Below are 21,100 nucleotides of genomic sequence, written 5' to 3' on the forward strand. Positions count from 1 at the left end.
AGGGGGGGAGCTTCGTGGCTGGGTCAGAGGTCATGTTTTAGGCTCCCTCCTCCCCCCACCAGATTGGAGGCCTCTGAGGAGAGATGGGGAATCTGGGAGAACAAAAGCTTGTTTTCCAAGAGAGCTCAGAAATGCCCAAGTCGGAGCGTTGAGCCCGATGGGACTGAGTTTCCAGAAGGTGGAGGCAGCGCTGTGCGGCCCTGGGGAGGGCGGCCCGGCTGGCGGGACGGGGGCTTACCACTGGGGACGGCTGTGTCGTCTCAGCCCCGGGGAGTTAGCCGAGCTGGCTCGCACACCCTCTGGGAGGAAGGCTGAGGGAAGAGAGGTGGCGGGAAGCAGCCCGACCCTCCTCAGGGAATCTGGAGTTTCCACCCAGGGGGTGGCCTACCCGGGATTCCAAGCCCCCACGAACATTCCCCCTTGTTTAGGCATCTGCCCGCTTGTCATCCGGGGCCGCCAGCCTTCCAGGCTGCAGAGCTGTTTCCCTGCCAGCTCCCCCGACAGTGGGAGTGGATGGGGGACAAAAACCAATTTAAATAAAATTAATATAATAAGGGCCGCCTGAGTGCTCAGTGGGTTAAGTGTCCGACTCTTGATCTCGGCTCAGGTCTCAAGCTCACGGTTGTGAGTTCGAGCTGGGTGTGGAGCCTACTTAAAAATATATATATATATAATAAGACAGGCATTGCACAGCCTAATGATGATAAAGTGCCATAAATTTAAGAGTTTGATTAACTCAACCCTTTGAATGTGACGTCCAAATGGGGGGGGGGGGAGTAAGTGATGTTTTAAGCTTCAAGGGGCTAATAATCTGATGAGGAATGCACACGATTTTCAAGAAAACAAACAATAGGAATATTAAACATATTTTACCCATGGCGGGGGAGAATGGGGTTTGGGAGCTAAAGCCTGGGAATAATACACAAAACAAGAGAGGGGCCTTGCAAGGACAAATGATCATGAATTCGGGAGTGTGATGAGCTCAGATCCCAGCACTCAAGGTCCAAAAGTAGACAGTATTGTACACAAGAGGGAGGAAGATCTTGATAAGCCTCCCTGGGGGGCGTGGGGGGGTGTAAATATATTATGCAAGTGGGAAATCCGGCAATTCCTAGGCTCCAGGTCTGGGTCCCCTGTCTAGTCCCCATGTCAGTGGAGACTATTGGGCTGCTAGGAACAGCACTCCAACAATGGTGGCATTTTTCTTCTTAGAGGAATTCGTGTCTCCTGTCCTTATCCTTCTCAGGCCCTGGGGCTTCCCGGAGATTAAGAGGATTTTTAATGGTGGATTATCCTCCAGAAAACTGGCGGCCGCTAGTCGCCTCCCCAATCTGGTGCGCAAGAACCTCCTAGACCAGACCCATGACACCTAGGTGACTTCGGCCAATCTGATAAATACGGAATGCATCATTTCTTTGATTATTGGTGAGGAGAACATTGTATCCCAGCTCAGATGCGGTTTGGCTTATTTTCTGCTGCCCATTGTCTGTAGGGCTGGTTGCTTTCTTTGCTAATTTGTCAGCAGTTGAAGGCAGTTGTATAATGAACATAAAAATGGGCTTCCTTCGCACATATTGAGAATATTTTTCCCTCCTTGGGGCCAGTTTCCTTCCAGCTCTCTTGGAGAGGTCCTAGGTGGTCCACACATCATGAGATTAAGAATGGTATTTGGAATCTCTGTCGTCCCGTCTGCAGCGACCCCACTGCAATGCTGGGGAGGCACTGTCTGCGTCTGGACCCTACTATCCACTCAGTTAAAACACACAGTAGTCTTGAAGGACCATGGATGCTTGCCCTCACCTTTTCATAATTCTGCCAGAATTTATATGAGTCTCAGGTCCGCATCGCACCAGTGAGCACTGAATGCCCACGGGGGTGTGTGTGGGTGAGGATGTGGTTTAAATTCTACGTCCCCACTCATGCCCCAGAAATCCTTGCCACCTTGCGATTGGCCTGCGCAGGCTTGGCTAGCATATCAAAAGGCTGCCAGGTGTGCGAGATCTCAGCCTCAAAGACTAGATCTATAGACACTAGTCATGACTGCACAGTTAAGGGCCTCTTACCTTGTTCCTCTTCTGCTAGTCAGCTTTACACAGACAAATGCCAAGCCTGAGAAGATGAAGGTGAGTGACCTCCAGAGAGGGCGGGGTAGGGCTCCAAGGTCAAGTTACTGTTTTGTCCTGCTCCAGTCATTCTTGTAAGACTCTGACCTCTGCTTTCTTTCTTCTTGGGGTTTTCCATTAACCTTTCTTTTCTTCTTGACTCTTCTTTGATCCTAGAAATGGGTGTTCCTTGAGCTGAATACAGGTAGGGAAGAGTCTCCTTACTGTGGTCCTTGCTCTCCTGCATCTCTAGTTAGGGTGGCGTGGATACTCTTCCAGCTACACCAGTACTTAATTTACATCAGAGCTGGGCCTGGGGCACGGGAAGGCAGTGGGCTTCACAGTGAGGGGCAGGGTTTGGAGGAGAGGGTGGGCTAAGTCATCTCCGATGCAGCTCAGCAGGACACCTAGGAGGAGGAGGAGAAAACCAATGTGGAAGTTTTAGGGATGGATAAAGTCAGAGAGTTAATCAGAGAAACATAAACACAGGCAAAATAATTGGAGGTCTAGGGGTGCCTGGGTGGCTCAGTTGGTGAAGCATCTGCCTTCAGCTAAGGTCACGATCTCAGGTCCTGGGACTGAGCCCAGCGGGGAGTCTGCTTCTCTCTGCCCCTCCCCCCCTTCCATGCCCCTGTTCTCTCTCTCTCTCAAATAAATAAATAAATAAATAATTGGAGGTCTAAAGCAACTGGATTTAGGATCAGGAGTCTTGGGTTCTGGCCTCAGTTTAGTCCCAGTTCATGGCTCAGTTGCCTTATTGATGAACTGTGTGTATAGCAAAGGGAGGGGCAGCTCTGGGAAGGGCAACAATGATCTGGATGACTTGGAGGCAAAATGGAATCATGAAGCGAGAGGCAAGCAACCTTTCATCCGTGTAGAGGGGCGATCACTTCTGTCTTGAACAAGTCCCTTCGCCTTTGTTAGCCTCGGGATTTCTCATTATAAATTTGTGGGCAACAGTATCTACCTGTGGGCAGGTGAGCAATAATTATGACACATAGAAAGTGTTCAGTAAAAGGCAGCTCTGGTGAGATCTTCCTGCCACTCTGAAATTGACGGGAAAACCTCCTGGGTTACTCTCTACTTTTGAGAATTGGTGTGGCTTTTCTGTTACTCAAGGCTGCCTAATCGGGTATGAAGACCCTGGAACCTGGGCAATAGCATTTGCTTAATAAAAAGCTGAGTCTGGAGGTATTGGAGACATATCATATGGACTTAAATAAATATGTTTGAAGCAGCAATGAGTATCCCGAGTAAGCTGGCCTGAGAAGGGCTCTCCAGGTCCAGAGTCTCTCTAAACCCCCACACCCTGGTTACCCAACATGATTTGCAGTAAATTTCATTGCAGTAGCAAAGGAAAAAATAAGAGACAAATTCTTAAAAATGTTTAGGTTAGAGCCCAGCATCATGGAAACGGATGGATGCTTTCATATGGTATTCTCTTTATGCATGTCTCAGTTTCGCTGGTATGTGTTTGTGTATGCACTCAGGGAAAGGTGCAAAAGCCTGCAGAGAGAAGGCACCTTTCTGCCCAGGAGCAGGGAGCGAGTTCCAGAGCCTGGAGAGCTAGTGGTAGGAGCAGTTGGCCGAGAAAGTCTGGTTTCATTTGTGTTGCATCTGGACAGGTGGTGTTGGCTAAAATCCTTTCTAGTCCACCGGATTTCCGGGGAGCCTGGTTTAATCTGGACCTTCCTTATCAGATCATGTCTTTCTCCCCTTTCTCCAATCAGTTCCTCTGCCTTCCTTCTCACACTTTCTGTTCATATTCCCTGTGCTCCATGAGCAACTGGCAGCAGCTTTCCCAGTGTCGGAAAAGGGGTCCTTCACGGACCCTACGTGGACAGAGTGGAGGAAGAACAAGGTGAGATCTGCCTTGCAGAGGAATTTAACCTAAGAACAGGCAGTGAGAATGTCTGGACAACTTGTTTCTGTTACATGGAATTTATTTGTATAACATGGAACTCTGCTCAAATATGTTCAGGAGACTTGGGGAGGAACAGGCTCGATGGAGCCAGTGATGAAGGCGAGGATTAAGTTCCCAGAGCAGAACGGGGCGGGCTGGGGGGCTGATATTGCAGCAGCTGGGTGCTGCCAGACAGATTTTGGTGCCATCGGCAGATGGACTGGCGCTCTCCACGTCCGCCGCTGGGAGCTACAGACAGTGTCATGGCCGCGGCTTGTCAGACCATCATTCGAGCAAGCGAGTGACAGGAGAGAGAACGCTCTTCAAGGCACAGCTGATACTAGGTTCTAGAATGTTGAACTGGGAAGGCCCTGTGAGGACCTGACCGGAATCTAGATGAATGTCTTCATTTTAGCGGTGGGGAAACTGAGGGTCAAGGATGAGAACTGCCCAGGTTCACAGGAGGACTTGAATCAGAGCTGGCTTCTGATTCCCAGGTCAGAGCTCTTTCGCTACGTATGTAAGCGATCCAGAACCTTCCCTTCCCCGGGAGAATCCAGGCAGGATGCCTTCAGTCCAGAGCCAACCGAGCCTCATTCTCACAGAGGCACAGTGAGCATTCCTCTTTGGCCCACTGCCTTCTAGGGCTTCCCTGCGATCCCACGAACCTCTGCTCTGTTCACCTCATCCCAGCGTATTTCCTCGTATCCTACCACCCGCAGGATAACAGGACAGGGAGGCTTGACTGTGGCTTGCTCAAAAACCAGTGGCTTCCAAGTCACAAGACTTAAGTCTCAGTCCACACACACCGTGGACAACTGCTCTCTGTTTCCTGGTTTGCTTTCAGCCGATACAGGTACTACTCTTTGAGTGCTTCGAAAGCTTACACAGAGGTTAGGAATTGTTGTCGTTAACAGCATCATTTTTTAAATCTTCCAGATGGATTGCTACAAAGATGTGAAAGGCACAATCTATGACTATGAAGCCCTCACTCTGAATGGAAAGGAGCACATTCAGTTCAAGCAGTACGCCGGCAAGCCCGTCCTCTTTGTCAACGTGGCCACCTACTGTGGCCTGACAGCTCAGTATCCTGGTAAGAATTCACAGCCACATCTCCTAGGGACTGAAGTTTCCAGCTCATTATATTCTAAATCATAATTAGAATTGTATTCTCTTTACATACCAAAATCAATCCTCATGATCAAGTGACTTCATTCCCTGATGTCAGGAGCTAGCAAGCAAAGGCCACAGGCCTAATCTGGCCAGCCTGCTTTTGTAAACTAAGCTTTATGGGAACACAGCCATGCCCCTGCACTTACATACTGATTTCACACCTCCAGGCAGGGGTGAGGACTTGATGGTAATGGTGACAGAGACCATCTGGCTGGCAAAGTCTAAAGTATTTTCTACCTGGACCTTTATAGAAAAAGTTTGCTGACTACTTCCCTATGTCCTGCCTCTGCTTTGCTCCTGGGAGTTCCAGGAGAATCAATAAATCTCCGAGGACTAGGAGCCTCTCCACAGATTCCGGAAGTCTCCTTGGTAAATACCAGAGACAGGATCGATGTTTCTGAGGCTTGTCCAGGGTTTTACAGGTAACCTACAAAGACAGAGAGAGGGGGATGGGGTTTTATACCTGGAGCCGTGTTTGGCTGGAGAGCTGGTAGGGCAGGTGCTGAGAGAGGCGAATCTTCCAGCTCCAACACAGTGCCTCCCGGACTTAGACTCCTCCTCTCTGTGTGTCACTCAGGGAGGGACTTTATCTTTCTCATACCTCAGACCATGGAGTTTAGAAGACGATGAAGAATGAGTAGGACAAAGGGGGCCAGGGCAGCTCCATTGGTTAAATGTCCAGCTCTTGATCTCAACAGGTGTCTTGATCTCAGGGTCGTGAGTTCAAGCCCTGTGGTGGGCTCCATGCTGGCAGTGGAGCCTACTTAAAAAAAAAAATAATGAATAGGATGAATTTTATCAGAAACAGAGGGACTTATATTTAAACTAACAAGAACTTCATTTTGATTATGTTTTGAATAGGTAATATATTCACAAGTCTCACAAATTATAGGAATCAAAAAGCCTAGAGTGAGAAGTCTTTCCACCTCCTTCCCCCTCCCTCTAAATGACTGGTATTATCATGTGTACAAATATATAGATAGAGGTTTTTTTTTCTGCTCCCTCCCACTGTTGCTGCATAATATAAATACTACTTGCCACTTTACTTTTTGTTTTAATTAATAAAGTACCTTAGAGTTCAGACCATCTCCTCATTCAAGACTGAATAACATTATGTTGGACCGTAATTCATTTTGCCAGTTTACAGTGACTTTAAAAATCAATTTATTCAGTTCCCACTCTGTACATAACAGACAAGGACACTAAGGAATGTTTGCTTAAGGACTGGAAGACAGGAGGAAGTGATCACGTACAGTGACTGAAGACAGGCGGGAAGGATGGGGGAGAGGTACTGAGGAACCATATGGAATCAGGAAGGCAATCTCTAGTTTGTGAAAAGGAAAGAAAGATAAAGAAGGAAAGGGAAGGGAAGGGAAGGGGAAGGGGAAGGGGAAGGGGAAGGGAAGGGAAGGGAAAGGGAAGGGAAAGGGAAAGGGAAAGGGAAAGGGAAGGGAAGGGAAGGGAAGGGAAGGGAAGGAAAAGGGAAAGGGAAGGGAAAGGAAAGGAAAGGAAGGGAAAGGGAAAGGAAAAGGAAAAGGAGAAGAAAAACAGGACTCAGAGGAAGTACCAGTTGACCAGTTGGCCGTGCAGTGGGACTGACAGTGAGTAGCCACCTAGCCCAGAAAGCGTTAACAGAGAAGTTGATTATAAAAATCTGAGCAGATTGGAAAACAGTGAAAGAAGCTAGGTGCGATCTTGTGTTTTGGCATGTCAGTGAGGACCATTAGGTAGAATGTATCTTCAACATCCTGAGGATTGTTGAAGAACACCAGGAAGCTGGACCTGGAATTTCTCTGGTTCCCTTTGCACCTGTGAGGTTTATCTCTGCTCCACCCAGGGCACCCAGTCTGTACAGAGGAGAGAAGCCCATTCTCTTCATCTGTGTCTTTTCCTTTAAAAAAGAAAGATTCAGTGTGCCTGGGTGGCTCAGTTGGTTAAGCAACTGCCTTTGGCTTGGGTCATGGTTCCTGGAGTCCTGGAATCGAGTCCCGCATCGGGCTCCCTGCTCAGTGGGGAGTCTGCTTCTTCCTCTGACCGTACCCTCTCTTGTGGTCGCTCTCTCAAATAAATAAAATCTTAAAAAAAATTAAAAAGAAAGATTCAGCCTAGCAATTAACCAACCAGGGAAGGCAAGCTTTTGTACCTATGTGGTTAACAAAAGACATGACATAAAATTTACAATTGTAACCATTTCTAAGTGTACTGTTCAGTCGTGTTGTGTATTCACATTCTTATGAGACAAATCTCCAGAACACTTGCATCTTGTCAATCTGAAACTGAACCCATTAATAACACCTCCATACACTTTCCATAAGCAGCTGCAACTTCTACAATCAACAGGAACCTGGTGAGGTTTTGAATAATAAAGGTGACTGGGGGCCGTCTCATAAGAAGGGAATCAGAATTATCTGGGATGGGACGTGGTCATCCTTATTTTTAAGAAAGGGCCCTCAGCTGATTTGGATGTGCCACAGATTTGGGAAATATTACCCTATAATAAAGGGCTTTTGAGTGCATGTCTGGAGCTCCAGCATCTAACTTCAGCCCTTCCACTAAGAGTCTTGCCCATCTAGAGGTTTTTCCTTCCCTAGTCCTCTCTTTCCCTGAAAATGAGTACAGGTCGTTCTCTCCCAAGGCAGAGTCTCTAGTCGGGCCTCCTTGCTGTCCCTTCTCTACCCACAGAACTGAATGCACTTCAGGAGGAGCTGAAGCCCTTGGGCCTGGTCGTGTTGGGCTTTCCCTGCAACCAGTTCGGAAAGCAGGAACCAGGAGAGAACTCAGAGATTCTTCCGGGGCTGAAGTAAGTGCCTGCTCGGAACCCCAGAGGAGGCCCCTGTCTACCTTTCTTCGGTCTCCGGTGTGGGTGCGGGTTGGGGGCACCTGCAAACTGGCATCAGCTTTGTCTGACCGTGATGTGGTCTGGCAGAGTCCAGAGACTCTCCTTCTCCCTGGGAGTGAGACCTGGGTGAACCATAAGGGCGCAGGAACACAGACACAGCTGGGACGGGAGCAGCGCGGAGAGCACAGCAGAACGAGAAACGTTACGTGAATCAGGGAGCCCAAAGTCAGGAAATGGCCTATTTTCCCTTCCCAGCCCAGTTTTCCACATCTTTCCTTCTTCCTGCCCCTCCCGTGACCCCTCATCCTGGTGGCCCACCATGACTTTCTCGCCTACATTCTGGAGCTTCCTGGGAATGCTGTGGCTCGTTGCAGGTATGTCCGTCCAGGGAGAGGATACGTACCCAACTTCCAGCTCTTTGAGAAAGGGGACGTGAATGGCGAGAAGGAACAGAAGGTCTTCACCTTCTTGAAGGTGAGTGAATTACTGACCCAAACCTCATCTTTCCTAGCGTTCCTAGCAGAGAGCTGGTGTGGTGGAAATGGACCCAAGGCTCATGCCTGGAAGTGACATTGGACTCTTGGCAAGAGGTCTCCATGTTAGGACAGAGATCCGGGTTTAATTTGTTAGTATTTATGAGATTCTGGTTTTCATGATGGGGAGGGCTATGTAGAGTGGCTGTGTTTCCGAGGACCACCTTCTTTTGCTCATTGACATTCATTCATTCAAAGTACATTTGCTGAGTATGAGGCAGTTTGCTAAATAATATGGATATAAAGAACGATAAGACACCCGAGTCCTTGATGGGTTCCTACTGGAGAGGGGGAAGTAGAAATCAATAGGTTAATACCATGTAGTAAGTGCCTTTTATGAAACACTGACTTTTAGATACAGAGAACTGAAGGCTGACAGGGTCTCTAACCACCAGCTGTTAATTGTTCCTAAATGCTGGATGGCAAGCCAGCACTCATTCAGACAGAGATTTTTATATACCCTCAGCGTATATAAAATGAGAACAGGACAGTGTAAGGAGGGTTTCATAAACTCAACTGACTCATAGGGTTATTCTAAGATTAGGACCTATATGTAATTTATTCTTACAATAATCTTTTTTTAAATTAAATGATAAAGTGATGCTGTTTCTCAAAAGTTTTATTATTTGACAAAAAAAAAATGTTGGACCTCCATGTTGGTCCCAAAGATATTTTTGGAATGCTACCGGCCCAGGAGCCCTAAGACCTGGGAAACTGCATTCTAATCTAAACCATTCGTTTTGCAGAAAAGGAAACTGACAGCCACAGAGGTGACGTATCTTACTCACAGTGGCGTGGCTTTGTGATCACAGGGGTCACAGGGGAACAGGAGTAGGGAACAGACTTTTGCTGTTATATCTACAACCATCTTGATAGTTGGCATGGTGGCAATCCAGAAGATTTGTTAAGAATCACAGGAAATCAGAATATCTAGGCAGGGGAGGGAGCGGATTCCCTGTGGGTGAAAATAACAGAAATGATGCTGTCTGTCTGTTCCATCTCTGCTCCAGCTCTCCTGCCCTCACCCCTCTGAGGTTCTGGGCTTATTCAGACATATATCCTGGGATCCCGTAAAGGTCCACGACATCCGCTGGAACTTTGAGAAGTTCCTGGTGGGGCCTGATGGAGTCCCTGTCATGCGCTGGTTCCACCGGACTCCCATCAGCACGGTCAAGTCAGACATCCTGGAGTACCTGAAACAGTCCAAAAGTAAATAGGAAGGCCGAGTTTGGGGGAGGAGCCACCCTGCTTCTTATCTGAAGACCTTTAAAAAAATTCCATGTTTCACTACACTCTTCCTAAATGGCCTCCACTTGACTAAATCACTCTATGCCACCAGAGTTCCCACTCTCTACCAAGTAGAATTATATTCAGAAGGTTACTGCTATTTCTCCTTGCAAGAGTATATATGTGGGAGAAGAACAAAAGAATGGAAACCCTAAATCCTCACACCTCTGTTCTAAATTTAATCACTCCTAACCATCAAAGGAAAATCAGCCTTCCATGAGGATGGCTCAGTCTGCCACGACATCCTGAAGAAGAATGTTCCTAGACAGAATGTTCCCCCTTCTCTCTCCACCCTGGAGGTGTAGAAATAAGAGTGGGAGGGTAACTGTACAACCTAGGTTCCAGCTCATAACACTTTCCCTCCCCCAGGACAAACACGTCCTGTCAGTTTCCAAGTCTTTTCAGATCAGTGTTCATCCATGACCCCCACCCTCCCACATGCACGCTGACTGGTCATTTTGGTTTAGGAACCCTAAGGTGGAGTGGGAGCAGGAGACTGCCTTGCATGGAAAGAGGGGCATCTCCATGATAGTGGGACCCAGAGCCTCCCTCTAATTTAGATCCTACAGAAACTTCCCTACTGTCTGACCTCCAGTGCACTCAGGTTAAGACACCTGGGCAAGGCATCCTTTGAAGGATGGGCTTTCCCCTCTCCACCCTAGATTCCTCAGCTTCAGAACCAGCCCTGCACTGTCTCCAATAAAATGTTTTCTGCAGCGTCTGGCATCACTATGGTGGTTTTTATACCCTATCCTGTGCTCAAACTTGTCTCATCCCTCTCTTCTTTCTCACTGTGACTGTCACAGACGGTGTGTTTCCCAGATTACCTGAACCCCTTGGATAGAAGGAATTATCCTCCCAGATCTTTGGGAGGTTGTCACCTGGTGGTTCTCAATTGTTACCACTTGTTGGGAATGATCTCAGGTCGAGGTCATGTCCCCTTTCCAGGGGCAGCCTGTATCCAATTACTGGTCAATGGAGGTTATAAAAGGTAAAAACTGACTTCTCAACTTGGGACAGCTCTGAAGGGCCCTTCCCAGCTGCAGAGACCCCCGAGGGTCAGATGCCTTTCTGCTGACCCTGAGGTAGTGCTCCAGTAAGCTTTGCACGCAAGTCTCCACCTTTGAGTCTTTACAGGTAACCCAATCTGCAGTGGCTGGCACCAGAAGGGATCTGAGAAAGAAGGTGCTAGGATGAGAGTTTTAGAGTTTTGAAGCTGAGCTATCCACCGTCCGGTTGGCAGCGAGGGGATGGGTGGAGGACAAACAGCCACGGGTACAGAGTAGCAGTGCAATTTTTATTTTCTACTTTTTTTAGAGAGGGAGGGAGAGGGGGCGCAGAGGAGGAGGGAGGGAAAGAGAGACTCTTAAGCAGACTCTGTGCCCAGTGCAGAGCCCGACATGTAGCTCGATCTCACAACCCTGAGATCATGAGCTGAGTTGAAACCTAGAGTGCAACGCTTAACTGACTTAGCTACCCAGGCGCCCCATAGCAATTTTTAAGACTTTCACCAAGCCTGAATGAGGTGGTTACACTGGTGTAAGGATACGTATTGGTGGGTGTGATGTATCAGGTGCTTGAGAAGTGTGGGAGAGGTGGTACTTTTAAGGCGATATGATTTTAAGGCAATTTTAAGATGGTTACTAGAAGAAATTGATGCTTGGAGAGAGATGGTTAAAGGCTGAGGGTGATATTTGACCAAATAAAGGCTAACTGTGGAAGCCAGAGTGTTTCCATAAGAGGAGATCAAGAACCGCTCATATCCCGGGGCGCCTGGGTGGCTCAGTCGTTAAGCGTCTGCCTTCGGCTCAGGTCATGATCCCGGGGTCCTGGGATCGAGCCCCACATCGGGCTGCCCGCTCCACGGGAAGCCTGTTTCTCTCTCTCCCTCTCCCCCTGCTTGTGATCCTGCTCTCACTGTGTCTCTCTCTGTCAAATAAATAAATAAAAAATCTTTAAAAAAAAAAAAAAAAAAAAAAGAACCGCTCATATCCTGCAACCCGAGAGCACAAAAACCTAAGGTTCACGTCCAAGACTCAATCGTAGGAATAGCAGAGCTCCAAAGAAGGTTAAACTGTCAAACTAAATTATCTTCTATGCCCAGGTCATGGCCTTGACTGGAAAAGAATAGAACCTTGAGACACTGGGTGGAGACATCTGGTTGGATGACTTAGAACATCTAAATCCCCAGATTTTCCAAGACCCCGAGTTCTCCTTATTAAGGGTAAGCATGTCCTTCTTGCTTGAGGACAACGCAGAAGCTTCTGTTCTGCTAAACATCATGGGCTCTGCCACCTACTCAACGTCTGTCCCATAAAGAACTAGATTCTAAGGGTTCTGGATCAAGGGGCATGGAACACAAAGTTAGCTACAGGAGAGTTCATTGATGTGGGAGCATTTTCCCAATGTGCAGAAATTTTACACATTGGCAAGAACCCAACACACTGTTTGGATTCTCCTGCTTGGAAGAGAAATGGTTCTCAATAAATGTAGCAGAAATGCTAGGACTGTTGTGCCTGATGACGGAAAGGAGGGATGAAAAGCTGAGAGAAGTGTCCACCCTGGAATGGATTTACCATGTGATGCTGGAAACCCACTGATGACGATGTTGCAGGAGTTTGAAAAAATAAAAAGGAATGTGCAGGATCACTGAGAAGTGTGTGGTGAGTGTCCTGGAAAGGCCTGGGCTGTTGAGAGATTCTGCTCTAGAAGTAGTTAGTGTTGCTGTTAGCAATGCAGATTAGAGGATCCTGAAATGATTCAGGCCAGAGAGGGCAGCACTCATCCATCAGACTCTGTGTGTGTGTGTGTGTGTGTGAACTCTCTAGAGTGTCGGAGATGATTCATAGAACACAGCCTCCCCAGAAGCAAGGTGGGTGAACAGCCAGCACAGGTTATCATCGTCTGTACAGTCAGCAGAAACCAAGAGTAGGTAACCAGGAGACTGAGGCAGCAACCCCAGTTGCAAATGAAATCACAACACCTTGTTCAGCTTCTGATCTTGAACAGTTTTCAGACCCAGAATCCCTGACGAAAGGAGAAGCCAAGTCCTGAGAAAGTAGGACCTGCAACACCACCACAAATATATAGAAAGCAATTTCCCCATTCCTTTTCTAAAGGGACTTCTGACCATTCACTCGGTAACCATAAAATCAAGAAAGAAATACCCTTACATTTCAAGGACTGTTGTACATAAGATCTGGGTGGACATTGATACCGGAGGGCCCAATGTGTCTCCATGGCCCCTGGTGAGAGCGGAGGCTATGGGGACCAAGCGGCAGGAGTCCAAGCCCAGGTCCCAGCCCAAGCAGGAGACCAAGCCCAGGTCCGGTTCACAGTGCATCCACTAAGGCCAGGGATCCATCTGGTAGACATTTCTCTTGTCCCCAAGTGTGCAGGTAGAAGGCTGTATGTGGTAGTCGGCAAACTGCTACGTCACTATGTCCACATGTGACGGAAGAGCTTTCCCAGTAGAGCAGGCCTGACACTGACTCCCAATCCACAGCTGGGGCGGTAAATGAAGCCGTCCTCCCAGGGAGAGTGACAGATGGGTCAAAAGGACCCAAAGGATGCACAATCGTCTCTCCATGTAATGCACCAGTTTGTTCCTACAAAGAGTGAACGAAAGATCCTGGAAAATGACAGTGGACTACCTACCACAAACGAAACCAAGGAATAGCCCTAACTGAAACTGCTGCACCTTGGGGCGCCTGGGTGGCTCAGGTGGTTAAGCGGCTGCCCTCACCTCAGTTCAGGTCATGATCCCGGGGTCCTGGGATCGAGCCCCGCGTCGGGCTCCCTGCTCTGCGGGGAGCCTGCTTCTCCCTCTCCCTCTGTCTGCCGCTCTCTCTCTCTCTGTCAAATAAATAAATAATCATAAAAAAAAAGAAACTGTTGCATCTGATGGGGTATCTTTGTCAGAAAAGATTAATTTACATCCTTGCATTCTTTAAAGAAATAAGTGGAAAATAAGGTTAAGTGTAACCTTTTTTGGAGCTATTAGTTCAAAAACATCATCTGAACACCATCATAAAGTCTTACCCTTGACTCATCGTACTTTCTGTACATCCTGACACTACCACCTTATCCCCAAACCTGACTCAGAGAACATCTGCGTTTGCTCAGAAAGTGTTAAGGACACTGACCCTCCAGGAATGCTGTCCTGTCAGAGGCTGACTTCTCAGCTAGGAAGGCCACATTCCCACTCAGAAGACAATTTCTGAGTCAGAGAGGTAAGGTCCTCTTCCTTGGAGAGGGACCTAAGGGGTTGGTCAGAGCTTTCCCCAGGACCAAGAACTGAGCTCACTCTTTAGCTCAGGCTGGGATATTCGTAGGAAGAGAAGACACAGAATCAGAAAGACAGCTTTTGCTCTGGAACACTGGTCCTCAACCTCTAAAATGCACCTCAGCACCAAATGTTTTCTTTAGCAGAAGACGGGTCAAAGACATCCAATTAAATTGTGATAGATTAGTGGATGGATTGAACACTGTCTCTTACAAATAATATAAGAATGTGGGATAACGAGTCATTATATGTTCAGTCCTTAGAACAGGTCCAACCAGATAGCAAGGGCTATCTAAGTGTTTCCTTTAGCTTGACCATCATGGGAAATAGTTTATGCTATAGTGCTAAATAAAAATAAAATGATACAGGGGGTCAAGAGCTGCCCCTGCCACCATTAACATGGAGACTTCGTACCAAGTCCTATTCTTAGTGCTTGAACGCCCCAACCTGAAGCTGAAGGAACCACCCTGGATGCACTTGCTGTGGGCCATGATTGTGTATGCTCTGCTGGTGGTATTCTTACTCCCTCATCACCAGAAGAATCACTGATGATGTTACTGTTGAACCTCCAAGTGTTGGCTCTGTGACCGATCAACGTGGGCATCAGAGACCAGTAGCTTGCTTGGACAATATATTATGGAAGGACACACATCCAGCTTCCTGTCTACAATGGGAGGCTTAGGGTGCATAATCCTGGATGGATCGAATGTACCAAACATTCCAAAACTCAATAGATTTCTTTTTCTATTTATTGGATTTGTCTGTGTCCTACTGAGTTTTGTCATGGCTAGAGTATTCACAAGAATGGAACAGCAGGGCTCTCTGATGAGTTAAAATGCCTTTCGAGAAGAAATCAGTGGATATTGAATTTGCTCCTCTTAATGAAGTTTTAAAGGCTGTACCAGTCCTCTGATGTGAAATATGGAAAAGAATGAAAAGCAGAAGAAAAGTGAACACTTCCTCTAATGAAAACATAGGAAAGTATTAAAGCTTGAACTAGGATGTCTTCTTGGTATCAAAGAGACAAGCTTATCACGGTATTTTTTCCTGCTGGCCTACACTGATACACCAATGATGGTAAGTGGTACTTACATCTTAGTTTTTCATTTCTTTTTTTTTTTTTTAAAGATTTTATTTATTTATTTGACAGAGAGAGAGATAGCAAGAGCAGGAACACAAGCAGGGGGAGTGGGAGAGGGAGAAGCAGGCTTCCAGCTGAGCAGGGAGCCCGATGAGGGACTCGATCCCAGGACCCTGGGATCATGACCTGAGCTGAAGGCAGACACTTAACCGACTGAGCCACCCAGGCGCCCTTAGTTTTTCATTTCTTAAAGAAAATATACTCCAGGGATGCCTGGGTGTCCCAGTCAGTTAAGCTACCACTCCATCTGGCTCAGGTCGTAATCTGGGGGAATTGGGATTGAGTCCCATGTGGGGCTCTGTGCTCAGTGGGGAGTCTGCTTCTCTCCCTCTGCCTGTGACCCCACCATCCCCTGGTCTCTCTCTAAAATAAAGAAATAAATATTTTTTTTCAAAAAAAAGGAAGACGTGAAGAAAGTTTGGGGCACACCAATGAAAAATTAAAACCTTAAAAATATATATACTCCATTTCTACAACTATAATATTGAATAAAGTGATTATTTTCTATAGCCCCCTTAACAATTTTTGGACATGACATTTCTGACTTTCAAAAATTAATGTAGAAGTCAGGAAGCCAGATCCCATAAGCTGAGAACTCTGGACAGATGATCAGCTGTGCCTATGGTAATTGCCTTTACACAGAGTGTGTGACAATACATTATTTCAGATATGTATGCAAGACTGTTTCCTGCACAATAAGCTGTATTAAAGGAGCAGAGATGAAGAATCTTTCTAATTAAAAAATAACACATAAATGCATATATAAGTACATGTGTGCGAGTGTATAGTTACGGACATGCCCACTCCAAAAAATACTCCAATGAAAACCTTCACAGAACAAAGTCTGAAGCGAGCTACAACACAAGTAAACCGTGGACGTGAGTATGAGACTTTAGAAAATGGTCGAGTAATTATCACGTCGTTTCCCGCATTTCCTTGGCCCGCGTTGCAGCTATGTGCTTGAAAAACAGTGCTCTTTCCGAGGGAAGTATTAGCTCTCTGAAGGCTTCAGGTAGTCAAGTATTTCACCATTCTGGGGTTAGAACCCAGCAGCGAAGGGGCCGGCGGGGCACCTGCGCGGGAGGAAGGCCCGCGGGGACCCCCAGCTGGACACGCCCCGAGCCCAGCGGGCGGAATTCACTCCCCCGGGTCGGAACCCCCGCGAGGGCAGAACCGGGCCCAACTGCAGTCGTCTGGACCCACGTGCCCTCCTTCAAATACGATGGCTGCGGACAGGCGGCGGGGGTCTGAGCGGAGCCGCGCTCCTTGGCCTCCGGCACCTCCGGCCGCGGGGGAAACGGCTCCAGATCCGCGGACACCGGGCGTCGCCGCTCCCAGTCCCGCTCGCGGAAGGCTTTCTTCGTGTCCTTTAGTCCCTGCAGCAGAAGCAGCCTTCAGCGGTGCAAGCACCTTCACGTAACCTCCGCAGCCGCGCACCCGCACGGCTCCAGTGGCGCAATCGGTTAGCGCGCGGTACTTATAAGACAGTAGCTGGCGGGCGATGCCGAGGTTGTGAGTTCGAGCCTCACCTGGAGCAGCTTTTACCGCGCCTCCGACCCGCACAAATCCGAATGAGGGGGAGAGGGGGACCCCTCAGGGAAACTTGCGACCTCCTCCGAGCTTGCTTGTCTTTCGTCCTAGAACTCCCTGCCCAGGGTCCTGCGTAACAACAGCCCAGCGTCTTTGGCGCCTGCCTTCTCCGCACACCGGTTGCCAAGACGACTGTTCACAGCAGTCAATTCAGTGAGCAAAGGACCATCGGACAGAGACTCGGGCCCAGAGTTCAGGTATACATACAAATTCTAAAGAAAAATTACTCCTATGCCCGATTTGTTAGCTCGATGAAATGTGGACAATCTTGGTTTTTCCTAAGTATTTCAGTGGAAACTCTCCTGGCTTTAACCGGCCTTCCTTACCTCAGTCTCTCCACTCCTCTGGGCTGCGTCTGGGATCCTCATCACTCAGGTCTGCGATGCCTGTGGTTGCGACGAAGACACAGGTGGTCAGTCTCAGCAAACGAACTGACCCTTTACCATGTCCGGCTTGAGCGGGAAACTTGGGTCTAGTCAGTGTTACCGGAGGCATCCTGGAGACCGACAGAGCTCTGCAGCTTCCCGGAGATGGGAAGTCGTCCGCGGGCAGGTGCTCGGCACCGTCAGGTCTTTTCCAGATGCTGCGCCCCGCCCTGAACTGCCCACCATGAACTGTAGGTTCAAAACGAGGTTCACAGACCAACTTAGGGGAACACTTGGTAAGGAAGTGATAATGAACACTTTACTCACCCAGATTTACGATGGACATACGAATAGAGGTTATTCACGGAGTTGTTTTCAGTTACAAAGGAGGTAATCAATGATCAATTAATTAATGGCCCCAAATTCCTCCCACCTCTCTGCATGTCCCCTTGCAATGTGACTTTGCAGTATCTTCCATCAAGAGCTGGGGTCTATTTCTCCCCCTCTTGGATGTGAGCTGATCTCGTGATGGACGAAATGCAATGCTGTGGAAGTGATTTTGCAGGAGTTCCAAGATAAGGCCTGGACCGGCCTTACAACTGCCCCTCTTGCCCTTTTGGGACCCTGAGACCCACCATATGAAGAAATCCCGTCTAACCTCCTGCAGGATGGAGGAGCACAGAGAGAGAGAGAGAGAGAGACGCTGCCAACCTAGCCATCCCAGCCTTGCCAGCTGACACCCCAGACATGTGGGTGGGAACATTTTGGACCATCCAGTCCCCGTCAGACTGCCAGATGACTGCAACCACGTGAATGACCACAGGCAAAACCAGCAAGAGAATTGCCCAGCTGAGTGAAGCCCAAATTGTTAACCTGCAGAATTTAAATGAAAGAAACAATTATTGTTTTTAAGCCACTAAATTTAGGTGAGGTTTGTTACAAAGATATAGATGGATGCTAAAAGCATTTAGCACAGAATAAGAGCCTAAGACAAGTTAGCAGATTATTACTTTGGGGGATCTTCTCTTTGTCCTAAGCATTGGGTCCTCTCTGTTCTTGCCACAGCATTGAGACTCCAAATCAAGGGGACCTTGGGCTATTTAAATTTATTCCAGGAGTAAGCTGTCTCCTTGGGTCCTTGCACAAAGCCCAGAGTTGAAAGGCCCAGAATTTCCGAATCTCTAGAGTGAGTAGAGGTATGAATGAATAGGCGTGTCCACATTCCTTGCCTGCTTTTGCAAACAGACTAGGCTGTAGGATCCATATTTCTCCCCAGCTGCATCTTCCCAGTGCTGGCTGTCCTTTTGTTAAATGTCCTCGTTTGCCTTGTCACCCATGACAAGGAGACAAAGGGCTGATATCCACAATGAGAAACATTTGCATATTGAAGTAATTTAGAGATACCAAGCACTCACATCTGGTAGCTTGTTGCCTAATATTTTTTCAAGGAAATCCTATAACAGAAATTCATATGGGTAGTGTACTTGTTGTCATGGTGGCTGGAAGTTACATGTACAGTTCTTTTTTCAGATAGGTCTCCAGGATCTTCCCACTGGGTTAACCACCAAGATACCACATGTAGGCCAAACTTTTTTGCTTATACAAAAAAAGCAATTATATAAAACAAACATGCATAATGTATTGTTGGACCTATAACAGAGAAATGTAATATATTTGCCAATAACACAGAGAAAACAAAAAGTAAAAGGGTAGATATAAATACGACTATATAAAGAATAACATAAATTGTGAATGAATTAAACGACCAATCAAATGGCAGAGATTGTCGTACTGGATTTTAAAAAAAAGATCCAACTGTATGTGGTCTACAGGAGATACAGTTTAGATTCAAAGATAGGAAAGATTAAAAATAAAAGAATGATAAAAAGATATATCATGCACACAGCAACCACAAGAATGCCAGAGTGTCTATGTCTAACATTACACAAAATAGACTAAAACAAACAAAAAAGTTTCTAGAGATAAAGAGCAACGCTTCATAATGATGAAAGGATCAATCCATCAGAAATATATAACAATTATAAATACATATGCACCCAATGAAAGAGTACCAAAATACATGAAGCAAAAACTTAAAGAGATAAAGAGATGAATAGACAATTCAACAATAATGGTTGGAGATTTCAAAATCTTACTTTCAATAATAGATGGAACTAGGGGCGCCTGGGTGGCTCAGTTGGTTAAGCGACTGCCTTTGGCTCAGGTCATGATCCTGGAGTCCTGGGATCGAGTCCCACATCGGGCTCTCTGCTCGGCAGGGAGTCTGCTTCTCCCTCTGACCCTCCTCCCTCTCATGCTCTCTGTCTCTCATTCTCTCTCTCAAATAAATAAATAAAATCTTAAAAAAAAAAAAAACCAAAATAATAGATGGAACTAGACAAAAGATCAACAAAAAAATAAAAGATTTGAGCCATATTATAAACCAGACTTAACAGACATCCATCAACAAATATACATTCATCTCAAATGCACATGGTACATTCTCAAGGATAAACCATATACTCAGCCATAAAACAAAACTTGATAAATCTAAAAGGATCAAAATAATACAAAATATATTCACCAATCACAATGTATAAAATTAGAAATTAATAACAGAAAGAACTTGATAGAACTTACAATTATGTGAAAATTAAGCAATACACTCTTTTTTTTTTTTTTAAATTTTATTTATTTATTTGAGACAGAGAGAACGAGAGACAGAGAGCATGAGAGGGAGAAGCAGACTCCCTGCCGAGCAGGGAGCCTGATGCGGGACTCGATCCCGGGACTCCAGGATCATGACCTGAGCCGAAGGCAGTCGCTTAACCAACTGAGCCACCCAGGCGCCCTAAGCAATACACTCTTAAATAACAAATGGGTCAATGAAAAAAACCAAAAAAGAATAGAAAATACCTTAAGGTAAATGAAAACAAAGGCTTAACATACCAAATCTTATGTGATGCAGCTAACACAGGGCTTAGGAGAACATGTATAGCTATAAATTCCTATGTTAAAAAAGAAAACCAATCTCCAATTAGTAATGTAACCTTCTACCTTAAGGCACGGGAAAAGAAGAGCAAACTAAATCTAAGCAAGCAGAAGTAAGGAAATAAATATTAGAGTGGAAATTAATGAAATAGAGACTAGAAAAACAATAGTGAAAATCAATGAAACCAAAAGCTGGTTTTTTGAAAAGATCAACAAGATTGACAAACCTTCAGTTGATTGACTAAGGAAAAAAGAGGATGGACTGAAACTCCTAGAATTAGAAGTGAAAGAAGGGGCATTACTACAGAACCTACAGAAATAAAAGGGTTACCGAGGGATACTGTGAATAATAGTACACCAACACATTAGATTATTTAGATGAAGTGGACACATTTCTGGAAAGACACAAACTAATGAAACTAATTCAAAAAGATTAGAAGATATAAATAAATCTATAATAAGCAAACAGATTGAATTAGTAACCAAAAGAATACCCACAGAGACAAGACCATTCCCAGGCATCTTCACTGCTGAATTCTACCAAACATTCAAAGAAGAATCAATATTAATTCTTTATAAACTTTTATTTTTTTAAGATTTTATTTGTTTTTTAAAAGATTTTATTTATTTATTTGCTAGAGAGAGAGCACAAGGAGGGGGAGTGGCAGGCAGAGGGAGCCCGATATAGGGCTTGATCCCAGAACCCTGAGATCATGACCTGAGCCAAAGGCAGACACTTAACCAACTGAGCCCCCCCAGGCACTCCTACAACTCTTCTAAAAAATAGAAGAGAAGGAAAGACTTCCTAACTGATTTTATGAGGCCATTATTACCATAATGCCAAAACCAGACAAAGACATCACAAGAGAACTATAGACCAATGTCTCTTAT

General features: G+C 46.3%; 1 protein-coding gene, 1 non-coding gene and 1 pseudogene across 2 annotated transcripts; all 3 read left to right on the plus strand.

Moving 5' to 3' along the window:
- The first annotated feature begins 1,963 nt into the window (after positions 1-1,963).
- GPX5 (glutathione peroxidase 5) lies at positions 1,964-10,555 on the plus strand. The gene is made up of 5 exons (XM_021697100.1): positions 1,964-2,123; positions 4,945-5,098; positions 7,861-7,978; positions 8,392-8,491; positions 9,561-10,555. The coding sequence occupies exons 1-5, from the start codon at positions 2,037-2,039 to the stop codon at positions 9,765-9,767; spliced, it is 666 nt and encodes a 221-aa protein (XP_021552775.1). The 5' UTR covers positions 1,964-2,036; the 3' UTR covers positions 9,768-10,555.
- A 3,966-nt stretch (positions 10,556-14,521) lies between these two features.
- On the plus strand, positions 14,522-14,956 carry LOC110586963 (annotated as a pseudogene).
- A 1,751-nt stretch (positions 14,957-16,707) lies between these two features.
- TRNAI-UAU lies at positions 16,708-16,800 on the plus strand. Its single transcript is given in 2 exon segments — positions 16,708-16,745; positions 16,765-16,800. It is a non-coding gene; the product is annotated as a tRNA-Ile (tRNA).
- Positions 16,801-21,100: the final 4,300 nt, after the last annotated feature.

This window comes from Neomonachus schauinslandi, chromosome 8 (assembly GCF_002201575.2).
Source record: "Neomonachus schauinslandi chromosome 8, ASM220157v2, whole genome shotgun sequence".
Classification (NCBI taxonomy): Eukaryota; Metazoa; Chordata; class Mammalia; order Carnivora; family Phocidae; genus Neomonachus; species Neomonachus schauinslandi.

Excerpts from the sequence above, each read along its gene's own strand:
- GPX5 (XM_021697100.1), top strand. The coding sequence starts at position 2,037 with ATGACTGCACAGTTAAGGGCCTCTTACCTTGTTCCTCTTCTGCTAGTC. Across the intron at positions 5,099-7,860 it reads CCTGACAGCTCAGTATCCTG|AACTGAATGCACTTCAGGAG; the intron begins GTAAGAATTCAC and ends CTCTACCCACAG. Across the intron at positions 8,492-9,560 it reads AGGTCTTCACCTTCTTGAAG|CTCTCCTGCCCTCACCCCTC; the intron begins GTGAGTGAATTA and ends TCTCTGCTCCAG.